General features: G+C 42.9%; 1 protein-coding gene across 9 annotated transcripts in view; it reads right to left on the bottom strand.

The window, feature by feature from the left end:
• Positions 1-19066, bottom strand: part of GALNTL6 (polypeptide N-acetylgalactosaminyltransferase like 6) — a 935384-nt gene that overhangs the window by 110327 nt on the left and 805991 nt on the right. For all 9 annotated transcript variants that reach the window (XR_012158633.1, XM_073341635.1, XM_073341641.1 and 6 more), the window contains 2 exons: positions 18320-18505; positions 11778-11961 (listed from right to left, as the gene is read on the bottom strand). Coding sequence is in view for 8 of the 9 variants with exons in the window: in XM_073341635.1 (XP_073197736.1) it covers positions 11778-11961; positions 18320-18505 (370 nt within the window). In the remaining variant the exon portion in view is untranslated. The remainder of the gene's footprint in view (positions 1-11777; positions 11962-18319; positions 18506-19066) is intronic.

Genomic DNA, 19066 nt, shown 5'->3' with positions numbered 1-19066 from the left:
ATACTCCAGATGTGACCTCACCAGTGTCAAATAGAGGGGAACAATCACTTCCCTTGATCTGCTGGCAACGCTCCTACTAATGCAACCCAATATGCAGTGTAGGGTTTTGTTTTGTTTATTTTTGGTGTTGGACTTTTTGGTATTTTTTTAATTTAATTAATTTCAACCAAATATGTTTTTATATTGGAGAATGCAAGGTTGAAGAAGTATACCTTGTAGTTGGAGTGGGAAGATGGTGTGGTTTATGATGGTCTTCAATTCCTATGAAAGTTCATTTCACAGTCTTGGACTGGCTTCCAAGAAAGCTCCGTTTCCTGCACAAATGAGCTTGAGCCTTATGGTAGAGAATACTACAGGACTGGAGCTGTTTGACGCAGAGTATTCAATTTGTTAGTGGAATTTTAGCAAGCGGCTCCTGCTTGTCCCCTCCAGCACATGACTGAGTTAAACAAGATGTAAATCAGATGTGTTATCAGTTCAGTGTTCAGCGTTGTAGAAATAAAATGATAATATAGCCAGAGAATGGATTAGATCTACATCATGTTTGTAGATATTGGAAGAAATGATGATTTTTAGGAAATATGGAAGGCTAGGAGATTTACAAAGCACAGACTGATAAACAACCTCTAGTGACAACACGTTGTGTAGACTCTAAGGAATATAGGTTCATTCTGGCCAACATTGACATTAATTTGCATCTATAAAACTTGCTAAACAATATGGTTTGGAGGCTATCTATTCCTTAATGGGGGTTCTGGCTGACATTGGGTTACATCACTTCTGCTTTTGGGAGCTTCTACAGTACAAACACAAATGAAATGAAGATCTGTAAATCTGTAATTTTGTAAGAATGGCATTTTACCTGCACAGCTGGAATTTGGTGCACAAACTGCTCCCAGGCTCCCATACACAGAAACACCACTAAAAGTGACAAATCTGCAATGGGATTCTGACATTATCCTATGACCCTTAGAAGCACAGGACTTGCAGACCATCAAAATCTGGGCCAAAATTCTTGTGTCCCTTGGAAAGTATATTAAGGAAAAAAAAAGTAGCTCATCTTTTCTCTTAAACTAATGGTAAGCTTAATTTTCTTCACTGGAATTTTTTCAATGGGATTTTTCTTTTTTTATAATTTTAAAAGCCAAGTCATTTAAATCAATAGGATATTGACTGATTCAAATGGTTCACCCTAAGGCAGTAAGTAACCTGGTCTCTTACTGATTTTCTTTTTCTTTTAGAAGGAAATTAAGGTCCTTAAGAATTTTCCTTTGGACTTCTCCAATTTAAATGTGTTTATGTTGGTTTCAGTAACCCATTCTATAGATATGCTGCTGTGTATAAGAGGAGCTGTGTAGTGTGGTACTTTGTAAATTAATGCAATACTTGTGGGAGGCAGCAGGTTGACAACTGTAGAAATTGGTGATTTCATTTAAGATATCCTTTCAGTTTTTGTGTTAAAATCCAAAATCCAAAGTGAAAGTGATATTTGGAGAATGTCAACTCCCACATATTGAAACCAAAGAAAATGATTACACAGCTCTAGTCATCTGAGACAGGCCATCAAGTAATTGTGAGCAGTTTGATAAGTACTGTTTTGGGAGGGATTTGAACTGCTTATTGGCGGTGTATTGAAAACTGCGTCAAAATGGTAGGCTCTCTGAAAATTTCAGGGATTTTTCCTGGTCCTGCTTATAGGCTAAGGGACTCTGTAGGGAAGCATGCGATCTGAGCCTAGCAGCAATCAATCAGCACACAGCTGGCCTCTCATAAGGTGGGGTTAGTTGTGCTTCTATGATTTAGGGAGCAGCCTGATTTGTTTGTTTCTGTTTTGGGGGGCTTGTGGGTTATTCTGACTTTTAAGAAATAAAGTAGTGTTACATTTCAACCTTCCATCAAGAGTATTTGATGTTTTTATCTAACTTCTCAATCAAAATTGTTTGCTGGGGTAACTCTAGAAAAGTCAGTGAAGTCACATCAGCAGAAGGTTTGGCCTTGATGAACTTTACACCTCAGATTAACACAATGTTAATTAAACATACGTATCTGTCTCTTATTCACTTATTTTTGGTGAAAACTTATTGGGTTATACAGAAACATTGTTCTTCACTCCCACAGGAGGTAGAGCCACATTAACAGGGGGAGGGAATATGGGTGTGTCATGGGTGTGGCAGTTTTTGCCTGTGGGTGTATCAGTTTTTCCATTTTTCATTTCAAAAATCTTATGATGTTCATAGTACCACAGGATTAGGAGAACACAAAAAGGTATCAAAGTTATTGTTGACTGTCTTTGATCTTCTGCCAACCACAGCTTAACTAAACCAGAAAATCTGGCCCTTAGTCTATGCAAACTCACATGGTCTGGAGGCTGTCTTTATGCTGTATATCCTGTGAATACCCAGCATGGACTAAAACACAACCGAACTATGCTCAGATAGAAAAAGAAATACTGGCAACTGTTCCTGGTTGTGAGAGGCTTTATGAATATGTTTATGGGCAGAGATCAGTCATAGAAGACACAGACTATAAAGCAGCGGAAGCCATATTACAGAAATCATTGTCCAAAAGCACTACCTAAACTTCAGAAAATGATCATAAAATTGCAAAAAGCATTTGTCAAATGTGAAATACAGGCCTAGTAAGGAGTTTCTGTGAGCTGACATGCTTTCAAGAGAACGTATAAATAGTGAAAGCAAGGAGCTGCAAGAAAAGGGTCGAGAAGTAAATATGACTCCATTTCTAAAATAAAAATGTGTCAAGTTCAGACAAGACACAAACCTTACAATAGTTTGCAAGAGTAATTCTAGATGCAATTCAAAGAGAAGGTGACTGGCAATCAGCTATGCCATCCACTCCAAATTCATATGTCATAACCAACCTGAAGGTCTGTCCCAGAAGAGGAACCAAAGACATCAATACAAATTCAAGGAAGCTACTGGTTTCCTTTTCTTGTGAAGATCCAGAATGCAACTGAAATTCTCTCTCTATATTGATGCCTCACTGCCCCAACAGTATTTGAGTGTCTCACAATCTTTAATGTATTTAGCCTCATAACACACCTGTGAGGTATGGAAGTCTTAATACGCCTATTTTACAGATGGGGAACTAAGGCAAAGAGAGGCTAAATGACCTGCCCAAGGAAGTCTGCAGTGGAGTAAGGACTCACACCCAGATCTCCCAAGTCATAAGCTAATGCCCTAACCACTGAACCATTCTCTCTCTCTTATGATCTGAAAAACAACACACACTCATCCTGTCTAGTAAAAAATTCCAGGAAAACAACAGGTTTGAAGGTGGCAGATCTACTTCAGCAGCTGATCAGGGCACTTCAGAAAGAACTACGCTGAAGGCAATATGTAGTTCTAGGGCCACATAGACATGGAGTTTCACAGGTGGAAGTCAGCAGTTCAGAGATCATAGCTATTGACAGATGTCCATTAAGGAGCAGAATAATCCTCTCAGCTGTCAGGTCATTCCAATAACATATTATTATTATTATAATTTATTTGTATTCCAATAGCTTCTAGTAGCACCCCCTTCCCCACCTCAATCATGGCTGAGGGCTCCATTGTGCTAGGTGCTGTACAAATATATAACAAAGAGTACCTGCTCTGAACAGTACCCTATCCTTCCTCCTATATAGCTCTGTATGTTTAATGCATTGGTTTTATTAGTTTGTGATTGCTAAGTGGTTGTTTTGAATTGATATTGTAATTTATTTGGATCTGATAAAAATGAATTGTAACAGTAGCCACTGGTATCGATAATTACTAATGTCTGCCACATGCCAGGGGTATGAACATTTTGTAACACTAATCAATATCATCTGATGGGTGCCAGGGAATAAAGAGCAGTCTCTTCCCAGCACTGTTGTGTATCAAACCACTATTATATTTCGCAGACCCATTTAACTTAGCACAGAAAAGCTGGGAAGCCTGCATGATCCCTAAGGATCACCATATATATGTTACTGTCATAAATATAAAGGGAAGGGTAAACACCTTTAAATCCCTCCTGGCCAGAGGAAAAACCCTTTCACCTGAAAAGGGTTAAGAAGCTAAGATAGCCTCACTGGCACCGGACCAAAATGACCAATGAGGAGACAAGATACTTTCAAAGCTGAAGGGGGGGAAAACAAAGGGTTCTCTCTGTCTGTGTGATGCTTTTGCAGGGACCAGAGCAGGAATGCAGGTCAGAACTCCTGTAAAAAGTCAGTAAGCAATCTAGTTAGATATGCGTTAGATTCTGTTTTGTTTAAATGGCTGATAAAATATGTTGTGCTGAATGGAATGTATATTCCTGTTTTTGTATCTTTTTAAAACTTAAGATTTTGCCTAGAGGGATTCTCTATGTTTTGAATATGATTGTCCTATAAGGTATTTACCATCCTGATTTTACAGAGGTGATTCTTTTACTTTTTCTTCAATTAAAATTCTTCTTCTAAGAACCTGATCACTTTTCATTGTTCTTAAGATCCAAGGGTTTGGGTCTGTGTTCACCTATGCAAATTGGTGAGGATTTTTATCAAGCCTTCCCCAGGAAAGGGGGTGTAGGGCTTGGGGGGATATTTTGGGGAGGAGGCGTTTCCAAGTGGGCACTTCCCCTGTTCTTTGTGTAACACTTTGGTGGTGGCAGTGTTTAACCTAACCTGGTAAGAATAAGTTTAGGGGGTCTTTCATGTAGGTCCCCACATCTGTACCCTAGAGTTCAGAATGGGGAAGGAACCTTGACAGTTACAGAAGAGATTTTAAATTTCATTGGACAAACTGCTTTCTGGGGATGTATACCGGAGCTTCGATGGAAGAATTTAGCTTGTAGGGATAAATCCTGGTCCAGTGAAATCCATGGAAGTTTTGCCATTGCCTTCAATGGGCTGCAGATTCAGGGTACATGCACTGGCATCATAAAATCAACATAGTTTGTGGGATGGGCTGCTGGGTCACTCACACATTTCCAAAGTCATAACCTTTATGCAAGTTTTAGTCGAAAACCAATTTGTGATGAGCAAGTTACAAAGGAATGAAAGTGGGGGTGCCTGATTGAAAAGCTGACAGATGCACTGCAGCTATGCTCCCAGTTCTGCTCTAATTAGGAAGGAAGCTGCTGCTTGAATGACAATGTGGATGTATGTACAGTAAGACATACCCACACTTTTGTTTCAAATGGCTAAAACAGTCCAGATTCTTCCCAGTCAAGTGAATTTTATACAGAAATACAGTGTCCAGTAAGAAGATGCAACTGTCATACGTAATCAACTGCCAAACTGGATGACAGTAAAAACAAAAACAAAAGTATTTTGATTCCAAAGTTACCAGCTCAGCTGGCTATGGAGTTCAGCAAGCTGCCAAATACCGTCACAGCAAAAGCCTACCTGACAACAGTTCCAATTGTTAGGGGCTACTCACACAATTTTCTCTGCTTGTGTCCACTGCAGCAATATTTTGATTGTGTGCAGACAGAACGCAAGTCTCTTGTTCAAATAATATAGAAGCTGTGCTTTAGTCTTCAGTATTGTGGTCTGCTTTCTGATGTGCAGCACATCTTAGGCTGAGGTGACCTTCCATGCTAAAACACACACTGTGCCAGCATCTTCAATAGGGGAGAAAAAACAAACCAAAACAAAAAAGAAAAAACCACCACCACCATTTTTGAATCACATAGCTATTAACTAGTGGTATCTTATTTAAAAAGTTGGCAATTTCTCAGTTCATTAAGAATCTGCTCAGATCGGAAACGGTTGGCAAGAAGTACAGCTATTAGAATACCAATGGCAAAATATTTAGCCTAACAAAAAACAAAATAAAAATAAAATCCCTACTGCTCACAGAATAGTAGTGTGTTGTTGGTTGAATCTGCCTTTAATGTCAGTACACACATACCTAAAGGGAAATGGTTCAACTTTACTGCTACAAAAACTGTCAAGGTCAATTAACTTTCGGATGGTCTAGGCTTGTAATGTTTACCTTGTTTGTCATATGCTATGTATTAAAAGCATCAGATATTTTTCAGCCTGTGAAAATAAGTGAAGTAGAAGCTGTATTTTTTCTGCATAAAGAAAAGCAGTACTGGCTTTGAATGACAAAATAATAATAGCTAGTCAAAGCAAAACCACGCTGCTTTTTAGCAATGCTTTGGTCCATTTTGTTCTTGGAAAGAAAGTACTTCTGAATGGAAGAACTGACCTAGCACAAAATGCCTAGGGTTGCCACGAATGTTCCCTCTAATTTTTGACAGGCTGTGTGTGCAAAAAATTTCTTCTGTGCAAATTTTTGTACTTGTATTTTTGTACTTGTATTTTTGTATATGATGAGATTACTGGTTCTGTGGATGAAGGGAAAGCAGTGGATGTATTGTTTCTTGACTTTAGCAAAGCTTTTGATACGGTCTCCCACAGTATTCTTGTCAGCAAGTTAAGGAAGTATGGGCTGGATGAATGCACTATAAGGTGGGTAGAAAGCTGGCTAGATTGTCGGGCTCAACGGGTAGTGATCAATGGCTCCATGTCTAGTTGGCAGCCGGTATCAAGTGGAGTACCCCAAGGGTCGGTCCTGGGGCCGGTTTTGTTCAATATCTTCATAAATGATCTGGAGGATGGGGTGGATTGCACTCTCAGCAAATTTGCGGATGATACTAAACTGGGAGGAGTGGTAGATACGCTGGAGGGGAGGGATAGGATACAGAAGGACCTAGACAAATTGGAGGATTGGGCCAAAAGAAATCTGATGAGGTTCAATAAGGATAAGTGCAGGGTCCTGCACTTAGGACGGAAGAACCCAATGCACAGCTACAGACTAGGGACCGAATGGCTAGGCAGCAGTTCTGCGGAAAAGGACCTAGGGGTGACAGTGGACGAGAGGCTGGATATGAGTCAGCAGTGTGCCCTTGTTGCCAAGAAGGCCAATGGCATTTTGGGATGTATAAGTAGGGGCATAGCGAGCAGATCGAGGGACGTGATCGTTCCCCTCTATTCGACATTGGTGAGGCCTCATCTGGAGTACTGTGTCCAGTTTTGGGCCCCACACTTCAAGAAGGATGTGGATAAATTGGAGAGAGTCCAGCGAAGGGCAACAAAAATGATTAGGGGACTGGAACACATGAGTTTTGAGGAGAGGCTGAGGGAGCTGGGATTGTTTAGCCTGCAGAAGAGAAGAATGAGGGGGGATTTGATAGCTGCTTTCAACTACCTGAAAGGGGGTTCCAAAGAGGATGGCTCTAGACTGTTCTCAATGGTAGCAGATGACAGAACGAGGAGTAATGGTCTCAAGTTGCAGTGGGGGAGGTTTAGATTGGATATTAGGAAAAACTTTTTCACTAAGAGGGTGGTGAAACACTGGAATGCGTTACCTAGGGAGGTGGTAGAATCTTCCTTAGAGGTTTTTAAGGTCAGGCTTGACAAAGCCCTGGCTGGGATGATTTAACTGGGAATTGGTCCTGCTTCGAGCAGGGGGTTGGACTAGATGACCTTCTGGGGTCCCTTCCAACCCTGATATTCTATGATTCTATGATACTTCTGTGCAAATTTTTGTGCATGCGGTGTTTCGCCATGTGCGCGGGGTTTAGGATCTGTGTGCGAGTGCACACGCGCACAGCTTAGAGGGAACAGGTTTTCCCAAGATTGCCCCTTTTTTGAGATAGCTGTTCCAAGAAATATAGAAGCCTTTCCAGGACATTAGAAGTTCTGGTTTTTGTTAGCAGAGTCACCTCTCGAGCAGCTGCTAGTGGGATCTCTTCTTCCTTTTCCTCCTGTGTGGTGATGCTGCTCACCCTCTGTCCTTGCTGCTCCATGGCTTTCCGTCAGGAGCCTCTAAGCAGCCACTGCTTCCTACCTAACCAATAAGCCGATGAAGAGAGCAAAAAGAGCTCATGTCAGCAGCTTCACTGTGCCCTGTTCCTCACCATGGGGTGACTGCTTCTGCTCAGCAGGGGCCCGGCTCCGCCTCCTGGAGCCACCTCCTGTCTCCCACACTGCTGCCCACTTCTGTACTCCCCTCTCCTAGCTCAGAATGGCCCCTCTTTTGTACCTCAGAGGTGGCAGCCCTATGGCTACCTTGTATTCTGCCTCCCAGTTTGTGATGTAAAGTAGTGGTCCCTGGGAAGTTAACAGAAAGACTCCCATTGCCTTTGGTAAACACTGGATCAAACCTGATATTGTCTACTGCAACCAAGAGAACTCAAATCACCTCAGAGGTGCCAAGTACTACAGGCCTGATTAAATCCTTCCTTGCACCTGGTGTAGTAATTTACATCTGTGATGAATGAAGGCAGTCAGTGTCAGATGCTACCATTCTGACTGAGTAACATTTTGTGCAAACTTTGCACAGAGCTCTATAACTACACAAGGTGTAAAACCTTGTTTGCACTGCAAATTTGAACCGCTTTAACTATACTGGTACAGCATAGTCCCTGTCAAGGTTCCTCCCCAACTCTGAACTCTAGGGTACAGATGTGGGTACCTGCATGAAAACCTCCTAAGCTTACTTTTACCAGCTTAGGTTAAAACTTCCCCAAGGTTCAAATTAATTTTATCCTTTGTCCTTGGAATAACCACTGCCACCACCAAACTCTAACTGGGTTTACTGGGAAACGTAGTTTGGACACGTCTTTCCCCCCAAAATCCTCCCAACCCTTGCACCCCACTTCCTGGGAAAGGTTTGGTAAAAATCCTCACCAATTTGCATAGGTGACCACGGACCCAAACCCTTGGATCTGAGAACAATGAAAAAGCTTCAGTTTTCTTACAAGAATACTTTTAATAGAAATAGAAGTAAATAGGAGTAAAGGAATCACCCCTGAAAAATCAGGATGGTAGGTACCTTACAGGGTAATTAGATTCAAAACATAGAGAATCCCTCTAGGCAAAATCTTAACTTACAAAAAAGACACACAGACAGAAATAGTCATTCTATTCAGCACAATTCTTTTCTCAGCCATTTAAAGAAATCATAATCTAACACATACCTAGCTAGATTATTTACTAAAAGTTCTAAGACTCCATTCCTGTTCTATCCCCGGCAAAGCAGCATACCAACAGACACACAGACCCCTTGTTTCTCTCCCTCCTCCCAGCTTTTGAAAGTATCTTGTCTCCTCATTGGTCATTTTGGTCAGGTGCCAGCGAAGTTACCTTTAGCTTCTTAACTCTTTACAGGTGAGAGGATTTTTCCTCTGGCCAGGAGGGATTTTAAAGGGGTTTACCCTTCCCTTTATATTTATGACAGTCCCCTAGTGTGGACACAGTTGTATTGATTTAAAGATGTTTTTACTGGGATAGCTATTTCCATATGGGAAGGAAAATAAGCTGTACTGTTATAAGACACTTTGTACCCATATAACTGTGTCCATACTTGGGCTTGTACCAATATAACTATATTGGCAAAAAAAACCCATCCCCCGCCAACCATCATGTCTACACTTGGATACTGTGTAGAGTACACACAGCACAGGTATAAATAGCAATGTAGATGGTGAGGCACTGCTTAGGCAAGTAAAGATGCACCTGAACCCTAGGATATGTACCCCACAGAGGCTGTCTACAAGATGTGCTTCCCATGTCTACACTGCTATTTTTAACAGTATAGTGTTCTGCTGTCTCCCCACAGACAGAGCCTTTCCCTCACCACAGTAAAAGGCTCTGGCAGTGGGGAAAGGCTCTGGCAGCTTTATAGATTACAGCATCTAAAGAAGCTGCCTGTATATGTATGATATTGTATTTTACTTGTCTTGTGCCTGTGTTACAGGTTGTTTTGACATTACTAGACTACATATACCATGTAGACTGTCCTTGTTTATGATGCCTCTTTATAAAAGACATTATACAAAGATAATATTTTTAAAGATAGTGAATAAACACAAGAGTTGTTTTTCACCCAATGCACTTTGTTTTTGTCTTAAATGCACACACCATTTCTCATCTTTCTTCAGTTACCAGATTTTACCATTGTTTTGGATATAAACTTTTAAAAAACACATTAACTTTTGCAGAAGCAGTCTGCATATTGTTTAAATGGTATATTTAACCATGGAGAACTTTATTCTAACCCATCCCTTTGGAATCCAAAAAAATTCAAAAGTTTATATAGGGACTTACAGGTGCCATTACTCTAAGGATAATATCTGCTATGCCATATTGTAGTGCTTATTTTTGCCATTTTATTGACTACAGGAAAACAGTGAAAACCTGCCTTTGACTTGCTAGTATAAAAGCTAGGGCTGCCTGGAGATGCATTAATTATTTCTTTGTTTTGAATAGAACATACTGATTTAATGTCTCCCTTTTAATTCTTCTTTTTTCTCTCCTCTGAGAGTTGAGTACTGCAAAACATTAGAAAAATGCAAGTGTTACAAAAAATAGCTCTGAACAAGAGCTGGAGGACTGCAATTGCTGGTGGTGGAAGCCATGTGTAAAGGTGGGGCTCGAAATCTGGACTAGACTATTCAAAGTGCTAGGTGACTTCTGGTCTGGAAGCAGGGAATAGGTAGATGGCAAGCAAAGATGACTGTCCAAGGGACATAGGAGGCATCGGGAGTACATTTTGTAGTACATTTCCCAGTGGGAAGGCATTGGAGGACTAGTGGCTCTTGAGCATTGTGCTGCAGCACTAGCCTGCATCCACATTACAGAGTAGTCGTGTTAGCAGCTAATAAATTGTGGTTGCTCTGACACCGTTGCACATGAGTGAGGGGACTTTGTGTGCAGACAGGGTCAAGATAACTGGAGCAATCTAGTTATAACACAACTTAACTTTGCAGTGAAGATAAGCCCAAGGAATCAGCATCTCTTCCCCCTGGGACAGAACCTGTCAAATCCACAGAAACGGTGCTGCATTCTGCACAAATCAGACCCAATGTTTTAGGTAGTGCTGGGCTTTGAGACCAGAGAAAGTTTTTTTGATGTTTTTAGACTGTGCAAATCTGAATGGCAGGTCTAGATACAATGCTGAGTTTCAGTAATGGACAATGAGAGCATCAGAGCAAATCTCATTGCCAGCCCTGCTGGGTTGTGAGCTGCATGACTGATTCTGAAAGTTTAATGAACTAAGCCAGGTTTCTCTCTCTGCTGATGAGGATAAATCCTATGTTGTCCTTACATGACAAGAATAAAATAAAATAAAAATAGATCCAGCTTTGTGGAGACTAGTAGGTCATTACTATGAATTATCTGATCCATACAATACCAGGATCTGACAAGGTCTTATCAGATATTATTTACAAATCAGCTTGATATTGTTCTGCTTTGATAGGACTGTGTTTAAATGATAGCAATACATAGACAGTAGCAATACCATCCATCATAAACAGAGCCTTTTCTAGCAGAATGTGGACTCAGCTATTAGTGCAGCTATTGCATTAATCTTCAGCAAAAGAATCAAACTAAAGTATGTTCCGGAAATATTCTGAGGAATAAGACGACAATAACTATAGTCACATTTATTTCTTGTCCTCTCCCAACTCTTCTTTCCCACTAACTACAAGTATGTGTTTCTGTCTTGGTCTCTCTCTTACGCACAAAGTCCTCTTCCCTGCCCTCCTCCCCGACATCCTGCTGACACATGCCAGAGGCAAGGAAACTCTGTGCATCCAAGCACACCCTCTGCTATTTCATAACTTGTTACACTGACCTTTTCTCACTGTTCTGCCGTTTGTGGCTTTTTGCTTTTATTACCTTTAATTAGGGCTAATTGGTCTAGAAAGCCCTGGGCTTGGTGTTTCTGTTATCACAGTTACCTTATTTGCTCTCTCTGCCTTTTGCTCGAACTCTTCCCTTTACTGCTACTTACTCAAAGGGGTCACTGGGATCAGACCTCTGGAGCTCTGGAGGAATCGGTATTCTTTTGTAGTACATTTCCCAGTCGAAGGCTCCTCGCATGGCATCCCCCGCCTGTGCCTCATAGCCAAAGTGATTGTGGTCAATGACATCAATCATGGGACACACAATGGTTTTGTGGTTTAGTGCAATCTGGTCTGAAAGATGAAAGCAGAAAATAGGAAATGGCATGTCTAGTCAAGCCATCTATCATATTACAAATCCCCCAGGTTTTTTGAAGTTTGAAGATTGCCTGCTTAGTTCCCTACGGCCCCCAAATCATTTCACTTTTCAAATCTGCATCAGACCTTTATCTAAAGTGGACTTAATGCAGTTGGGCATTGATTAGAAGCAATTATAATTCTTTAAAGCTAGTCACATCCCAGTGAGACCCAGAGAAGTCCAGTCATCTATATCTCTGTCATTTGCTACTCTGGGCTGTCCCCAATCTGTCAACAAAGAAACTAGCCAGTAAGTAAAATATAAAAACACTACTTGTTTAGTGTGAGGTCTGTACAGTGGGAACTTGAAGAGGAAATGCTTTCCCATTTATTTGTGTTTCAATGTATGAATACAGGACCTCGCAGTAATTCTGCATCTGCTGTTGTGGCATTTTAGTGTGCACCAGTTTCTAATTCAAACACTGAAAATTAAAGGTGGACTCCAAAGCCAGAAGCAACAACATGCAAAAAAGTATTGCTCGTTTCTATGAGGAGTGAAGAAGGCTCCAGTGTATTCTTTTCTCTCCCTCTCTCTTTTGAGAAGTGTCAGTGTGAGACTCAACTTCCCACCTTTCCTCATTTGAGGTTTGGAAAAGGGGCAGCTCTGAGATGTCCAGTAGCGTGAAATGGTTACGTCGGGAAGTTGTGTCGTCTTTTCAGACTTACCCCTCTAATGGTGAAACACAGTAAAAACACGTAAATTATCTCACAAAAATCTGCAGGCCTCCTCTAAAAAGCTGTAATGAGGTTTCCTATTATTAGGGTATAATTACTAAAAGTAACAACATGGACTAGTGCGCCAGGTAGTATTATACTTAATTACCACCACCATGTCAGTTTTAATACCATCTTTTTTCAATGGCAGTCCTGGCAACAGTCAACATGGGATTATGACATTTTGGCTCTGATGCTCTCCTCTAGTTTCACAGATGGAGGGAAGCTCAAGCATATGGGTTTGGGGGCATTGGGCAGGTAGAGAGGTGGCTTACTAGCATAAGCCTATCCCTTCCAGGAACCTGCAGAAGCCTCTCCCTGAGAACAGATGGCAGGATTGGAACCCTCTGCATCAGAAAAGGGCACAGATAAGCATAGAGAGAACTGGGTTAGAGTGGTACTCACTCACCTTGGCATCATCTTCCTTCAAACCTGCAATACTGGCAAGTGTGGCACTGATCTATGGAACCCATTCCTCCCTCAAGAGCACTGTAGTGAGGTAGCCTGCCCCTCTAAAGCTTAGTGGTCTGCCCCATACAAGTAGCCCTGCCTACCACACCTGGGATGAGGTGTACAGTTTAATTAGTAGAACCAGTTGGATAAGGAGGAGCTGATTCTCCTATAAAGAGGAACAGGACACTTCAGAGAATTGGGGGGATGGAGAGAATAGGGAAAGAAACATTATAGAGACTGCTAGGAGTGAGTAAGCTCCAGCAGGAAACCCTGAGTCTTCAGGAAAAAAAGACTCCAGGGAGGGGAAACCTCAGTGTGAAAGACAGAGTGAATGAGAAAGAGTTGCTGAAGATTTGAGGACTTTTGTTTTGGGATTGATTTTGTTATGTTAATAAACTCAGCTCCAAGGAGGGGTGTGTTGTCTCGTAGTTTGTCTCGTAGTTTCAGGGGCCCTGAGTTGAAGAGACGTGAGAAAACTGAGGCAGGACTGTTGAAGAGTGATCTCAAACCATAAGGGCATGCTCAGGAGGCAGCCCGCCAGCCCATTTACAGGGCTCTTTCATGGCAATATGGCTCTTGATGGAACCATATTATTGCGTGTGCGTGTGTGAGGAAATACCAATCCACCGTTCAAATTGATCAGCCTTCTGCAGAAGGGCTGAGAGTAACTGCGCTCTCTCTCTCACACACACACACACACTTGAAGAGGTACTGTAATGACAGCTGAGCTATGGTTGAAATCCAGTGTAACTCCCTTTCCAACTGCTCATAATTCTCTCAAAATTCCTTTTTGTCTGAAAATTTCTGTGCTCAGCTTTTGCCCAGAGGCCATTTCTTTTGGAAAGTTTCAACAAAATCTGTTCATTTTTAAATTGTGCATTTAAAAAAAATGCACCAAACCCCCCCCCCCCCCAAACCAAAAAGCGTATGTGCCAGTAATCAGAACATTTCACTGTTGCTATACTGCTCTTGTGGTGAGAGAGAAGTCCTGGTCTATATGAGAACACTGCACTGCTTTAACTAAAGGTAGAAGGCGGGTCTTTGTCTCTGTAATGTTCTGGGACCGACATGGCTACAACTACACTGCGTTAACTAAAGGAGTGACTTTGAACCGATCTGGTTAAACCACAGCAAACAAACCTTGTGTGGACGCTCATTTCAGTATAAGGGTGGCTTATTTCTGATTAGTGTAGATCAATTAGGAATCAGTTTAAGCTAACCCCAAATAAGCCACTCTTATTTTGTATTAAAAGTTTCCATACATGGGCTTGCACCAGTTAAAACACAATTTGACTTAAAATGTTGCAACTTTCTCATGTTATAAAACCCTAAGTGATTATTCTTTTCTCAGCCCTAGTATTTGTGAGGTCTCAACCAGAGGAACTGTTCAGAAATAGGGGCAGGGCAGGCTGATAAACACAGAAAACCTTCACACTAGAACACAGTTGAGTTTGTCTCACTGTCAGGACTTTTCAACATGCTCTGCAGATCCATTCAGACATAATAAGGGCAGCCTAGCTCACCCTGTGGATGCAGCATCAGAGCAGTAAGTGCCAAATGTGCCATCTGCTTCACTAGAGTTTCATCTAGAATCATTCAAAAAATGCAGGAGGCGTTAAAAGAGCTACGAGGTGCATCCTTCGGTTAAAAATGTACAAATAGGTATTTAGAACCACTGTCAATAAGAGGGCCAGATGCTGCTCCCATTTAAGCAACTAGAAACTTTTCATTTACTTTAAAGGGAGTAAGACTGGTCCTGAAATGGTTTATTCCTCCCTTTAGGAAGACATAGTGCAGGCTGCCCTTGAAACTTTTTTTTTTTGTTCATCTTACGTTTGCTTTGCTTTATTTTCTGTTTCAAGTTCCAGGTCTAATGGGTGATTCTTGGTAGGGTTGCCAGGCATCCGTTTTTTGACTGGAATGCCCGGTTGAAAAGGGACCCAGTTGGCTCTGCTGACCAGGCCATTGAAAGTTTAGTTGGCCGCCTGCAGTGGGGCAGACAGGTTGCCTGAGTGACTCCCAGAAAGCTGCTGGCATCTTCCTCTGGCTCGTAGGCTTAGGGGTGGCCATGAAAGCTCCATGTGCTGCTCCCCTGCTCCAGTACTGGCTCCGCAGCTCCCATTGGCTGGGAACTGTGGCCAATGGGAGCTGCGGGGGCAGCCCCTGCACCTAGGACACAGAGGGAGATGTCGGCAGCTTCCTGGGAGCCGCCTGAGGTAAGCGCTGCCCAGAGCCCACTCCCCCCACACACACCTGTCCCAATCCGAAGCCCCCTCCTACACCCCAAACACCTCATCTCTGGCCCCGCCCCAGAGCCCGCACCTCCAGCCCAGAGCCTTCACCCCCTCCCACACCCCAACCCCCGTGTCTCAGCCCGGAGCCCTTCCTGAACCCTGAATCCCTGATTTCTAGCCTCACTCCAGAGCCCACACCCCAACCCCTGCCACATTCCGAACCCCTTGGCCCCAGCCCAGAGCCCTCTCCTGCACCCCAAACCCGTCATCTCCAGCTCCACCTCAGAGCCTGCACCCCCAGCTGGTGAAAATGAGCAAGTGTGGGGGAAAGTGAGTGACGGAGGGAGGGGGATGGAGTGAGCGAGCGGGGCTTTCAGAGAAGGGGTGGGGCGGGGTGGGGCAAGGGTGTTTGGTTTTCTGCAAATGGAAAGTTGGCAACTCTATCCTTGGTTTCTGCAAATAGAAAGTTGGCAACCCTATCCTTTGTAATATTTAAAAACCAGACACACCAGCAGTAATTCTGCAACCTCTCCTTCCCTTCCCCATCTCTCCAAAGCCCCGTCCCTTCCCCACCCCTTCCCCTAGGCCTCACCCCTGCCCTGCCCCTTCCCCTAAGGCCCCGCCCCATTCACTCCTCTTTCCCCATTGCTCACTGCTTTTCCCCTCTCCTGCTCTCCCTGCGTGGAGCTGGAGCTGGGATCTGCAGCCACCCGATCAGGTAGGAGGCAGCCCTGGCTGAGTAGCGGCTGGTGCAGGTGATGACTTGGTGCCTCCCCCCCCCCCCCTCAGTAACTGGACTTTGGGTGTCCGGTCTGATCTGCACCAACAGGTCCCCTTTTCAACCTGACTTTCTGGTCAAAAACCAGACACCTGGACGTCCTAGCCTTAGGCCTCAGTAGGTCAGAAGCATAAAGATTTTTGCACTAGTTGAGGGATGCACTGAGCAACACCCAGTTAACCCTTAAACCTCAACAGCAGGCAGAAGACTTCCATCTGTGCTAGATAAGGTGAGCTCATCCAGTGGTTTCAGCAGTGACCTGATCGTGTAGCTTGTGGAAGTCTACTGGTCTCTGTGCTCCTTCACACGACCAGCAGCTTGAATTTTACATGAAGATGGTGCGCTTCTTAATAAAAGGTTAATGCTGATGCTGAAAATAAGGAAAAGTGATAACTAGGGAATAGACTGGATACATAATTTGGGTACCCTAACAGGGGTACTATTTCAGATTTCGGTAGGTAAGGGGCAACTTTAACCGTGATTCTAAAGGTTATGTAGGCACCTGAAAGCTGTCAGGCTTTTTTTCAAATAATAGGGGGGATGCAATCAAAAATTATAACTCAAAGAGTGTGTGTGTCTCAACTCAAAAAGTTTGAAAACCGCACAGGGTGCAGGCAGGGGATAGCTAGGGGCTGTGTGCAGAGAGGCTAGCTCAGGGTGCAGGCAGGGGGTAGCTAGGGGCTGGGAGGGGTGTAGCTCGGGTATGGAGAGGGGCTGTGTCCGAGGGGGGCATGCTGTTCTGGGGCTGGCTGTGCGCTCAGTCCCTAGTTGGCACAGTGGTGGCAGCTCCGCAAGGCAGGAGCTGTGATGAGGGGCATGCTTTGCTTGCTTGGCTACACAATGGGTAGGAGGGAGGGGGACACCCCAACATGAGGCCCTGTTGGCTCTGCGCAGGAGATTGGGATTCAGGCTCCCAGTCCTGAGCAGCTTTGCCAGCAGCAGTTCCATGTCAGGGGCAAGGGGCAATGCTATGGCTGCAGATGGCAACGGGAGGAGAAGGGCTGCATCTTCCCCCCTGCTGAGAACTTCACCCAAATATGGTAAAAAACCCAACCCGGGGTCTCCTCCTGCCTTCCCTAAATGGTGCCCCTGTAACTCTAGTCAGAAAGCATATGGGCTTAAATTTTGTGAATTATGTTGGTACTGATCTGACAGGGATATTTAGGGAGACTGTTTATTGGCCTTCTGGGTTATGTTGCATAGTTCAGAAACAGAACTAGGCATTTTGCTGCTTGAATATGTTTAATCAGCATGTTTTGCCACAAAACCAGTTCCAGCAGCAAAACTCAAGACATAATACCATTCACTGAGGAAAGGCTAAACTGCCATCCTTATGAGAGATGCTTTTACTGAAAAAAAGAAAAAAAGTTTCTTGTCTGTACTCAAGTAAGGAAGCACTACTCATCTTTCTCTGGAGGGGTGAGTAGTCAAGTGTGTAGGGAAGGGAGCATTATTTCCTGACTTAAATCCTAGACTACTTACAACTGTTTCTTCCCATGCTTTGACTAATGGAGCTTCGCTGGTTCCAGCTAGAATCCAACAAATAGCAAATCATCCTTTCTGAGCTTCCTATTGTGAATGCAGTTATTGGGTTTAACTCCAAAATCTGGGATATATTTACAACAAAAGCTGATTTAGTGGACCGTGGAAGACTAAGGAGTACAATAGTGCATACCAAACATTACTTAATGCTCTTAGGTTTACAGTACATTCCTTACCTAGTATTAGATTTAGAGGTCTCTTTTTAAAAAAGGAAATTAAGCTATGGGAGAGCAGAACTATATTGCAGAAGTTATACTAGTCATCTCTGGAATAAAGAAGCTCAGATTCCTGTGTTTTGTCAAACAAACAAGCTCTTTCTTATACAGACTTTTTCCAGGTAACCAGTATATATATCTGTCCAATTATTGCAGCAAAAATCAGTGGTGTATTGTATATGAAGGTCTAGAAATCTCATGCTGTGTGTGGGATATCAGAATTGTCACAGGCCACCTGCAGTACAGTACTAACCTTTTTATATAGTGCAAGGATCTGCTTATTTTGGGGCACAAGTTTAATTCTTGGAACTATACCATGTGTTCTGACATTAATGGCCAATTAATGTTCAAGCACTTACTAAGCAATGGAGGTAGCCAATTCACGTTGACTTCACAATGGGAGTCCAGGAACGTCAAGACTTCTCCTTTAGCCATTGAGGCTCCCAGCAATCTGGTCCGAATCAGTCCTTCTCGTTTCTTGGTGCGCACAATCCTCACTTTGGCAAAACGGGCCATGTACTCCTCCAACTTCTCTTTCAAGTGTTCTGGAAAGAAGGGGAAAAGGGTAGAGGTGTCAGCCATGGAGGGCCAAACTAAGAATGGGCATGTGCAGATACCACTATAAGCATTCAGCGCCCTTTTATTTCTTGTAATTTCAAATCCTTCAGTATCTGCTGTAAACCCTTTCTGAGATGGTTCTTAAACTGCAAATGATCTTTGTGCTAATACACAGAGGAAACCACTGACATTCTAGACCTTTTACTGCTACTTAACTGCTACTGGCAAGTTGCCATGCACCATATAATCACAGCCAAAACAACTGCAGAATGTTCACCCATTCTCTAGTTCCTGCAGCCCAAGGCCAGATGATCATCCTGACATATGGTTTTCAAACAATGCCCTTTCCAAGCAGGCTTTCTACTTTTATTAATTATGTAAGAAGATGCATGGAAAGCAATTTTTAAAAATTAAGTGTTAAATCAGCATGACTAAATTATTTTTTTATGAGGAGGGCAAATAAACTAGCAAGTGGTAACTGGCTAGGAGCTTGAAGCAAATGGATGGCTGCCTTGCAAATAAAATTAAGCTGTAGAAGTACAACAATT

The sequence above is a fragment of the Lepidochelys kempii genome, chromosome 4, assembly GCF_965140265.1.
Source record: "Lepidochelys kempii isolate rLepKem1 chromosome 4, rLepKem1.hap2, whole genome shotgun sequence".
NCBI lineage: Eukaryota > Metazoa > Chordata > Testudines > Cheloniidae > Lepidochelys > Lepidochelys kempii.
Note: the sequence above shows the minus strand (reverse complement) of the source record. Positions and strands in the feature narration are given on the sequence as shown.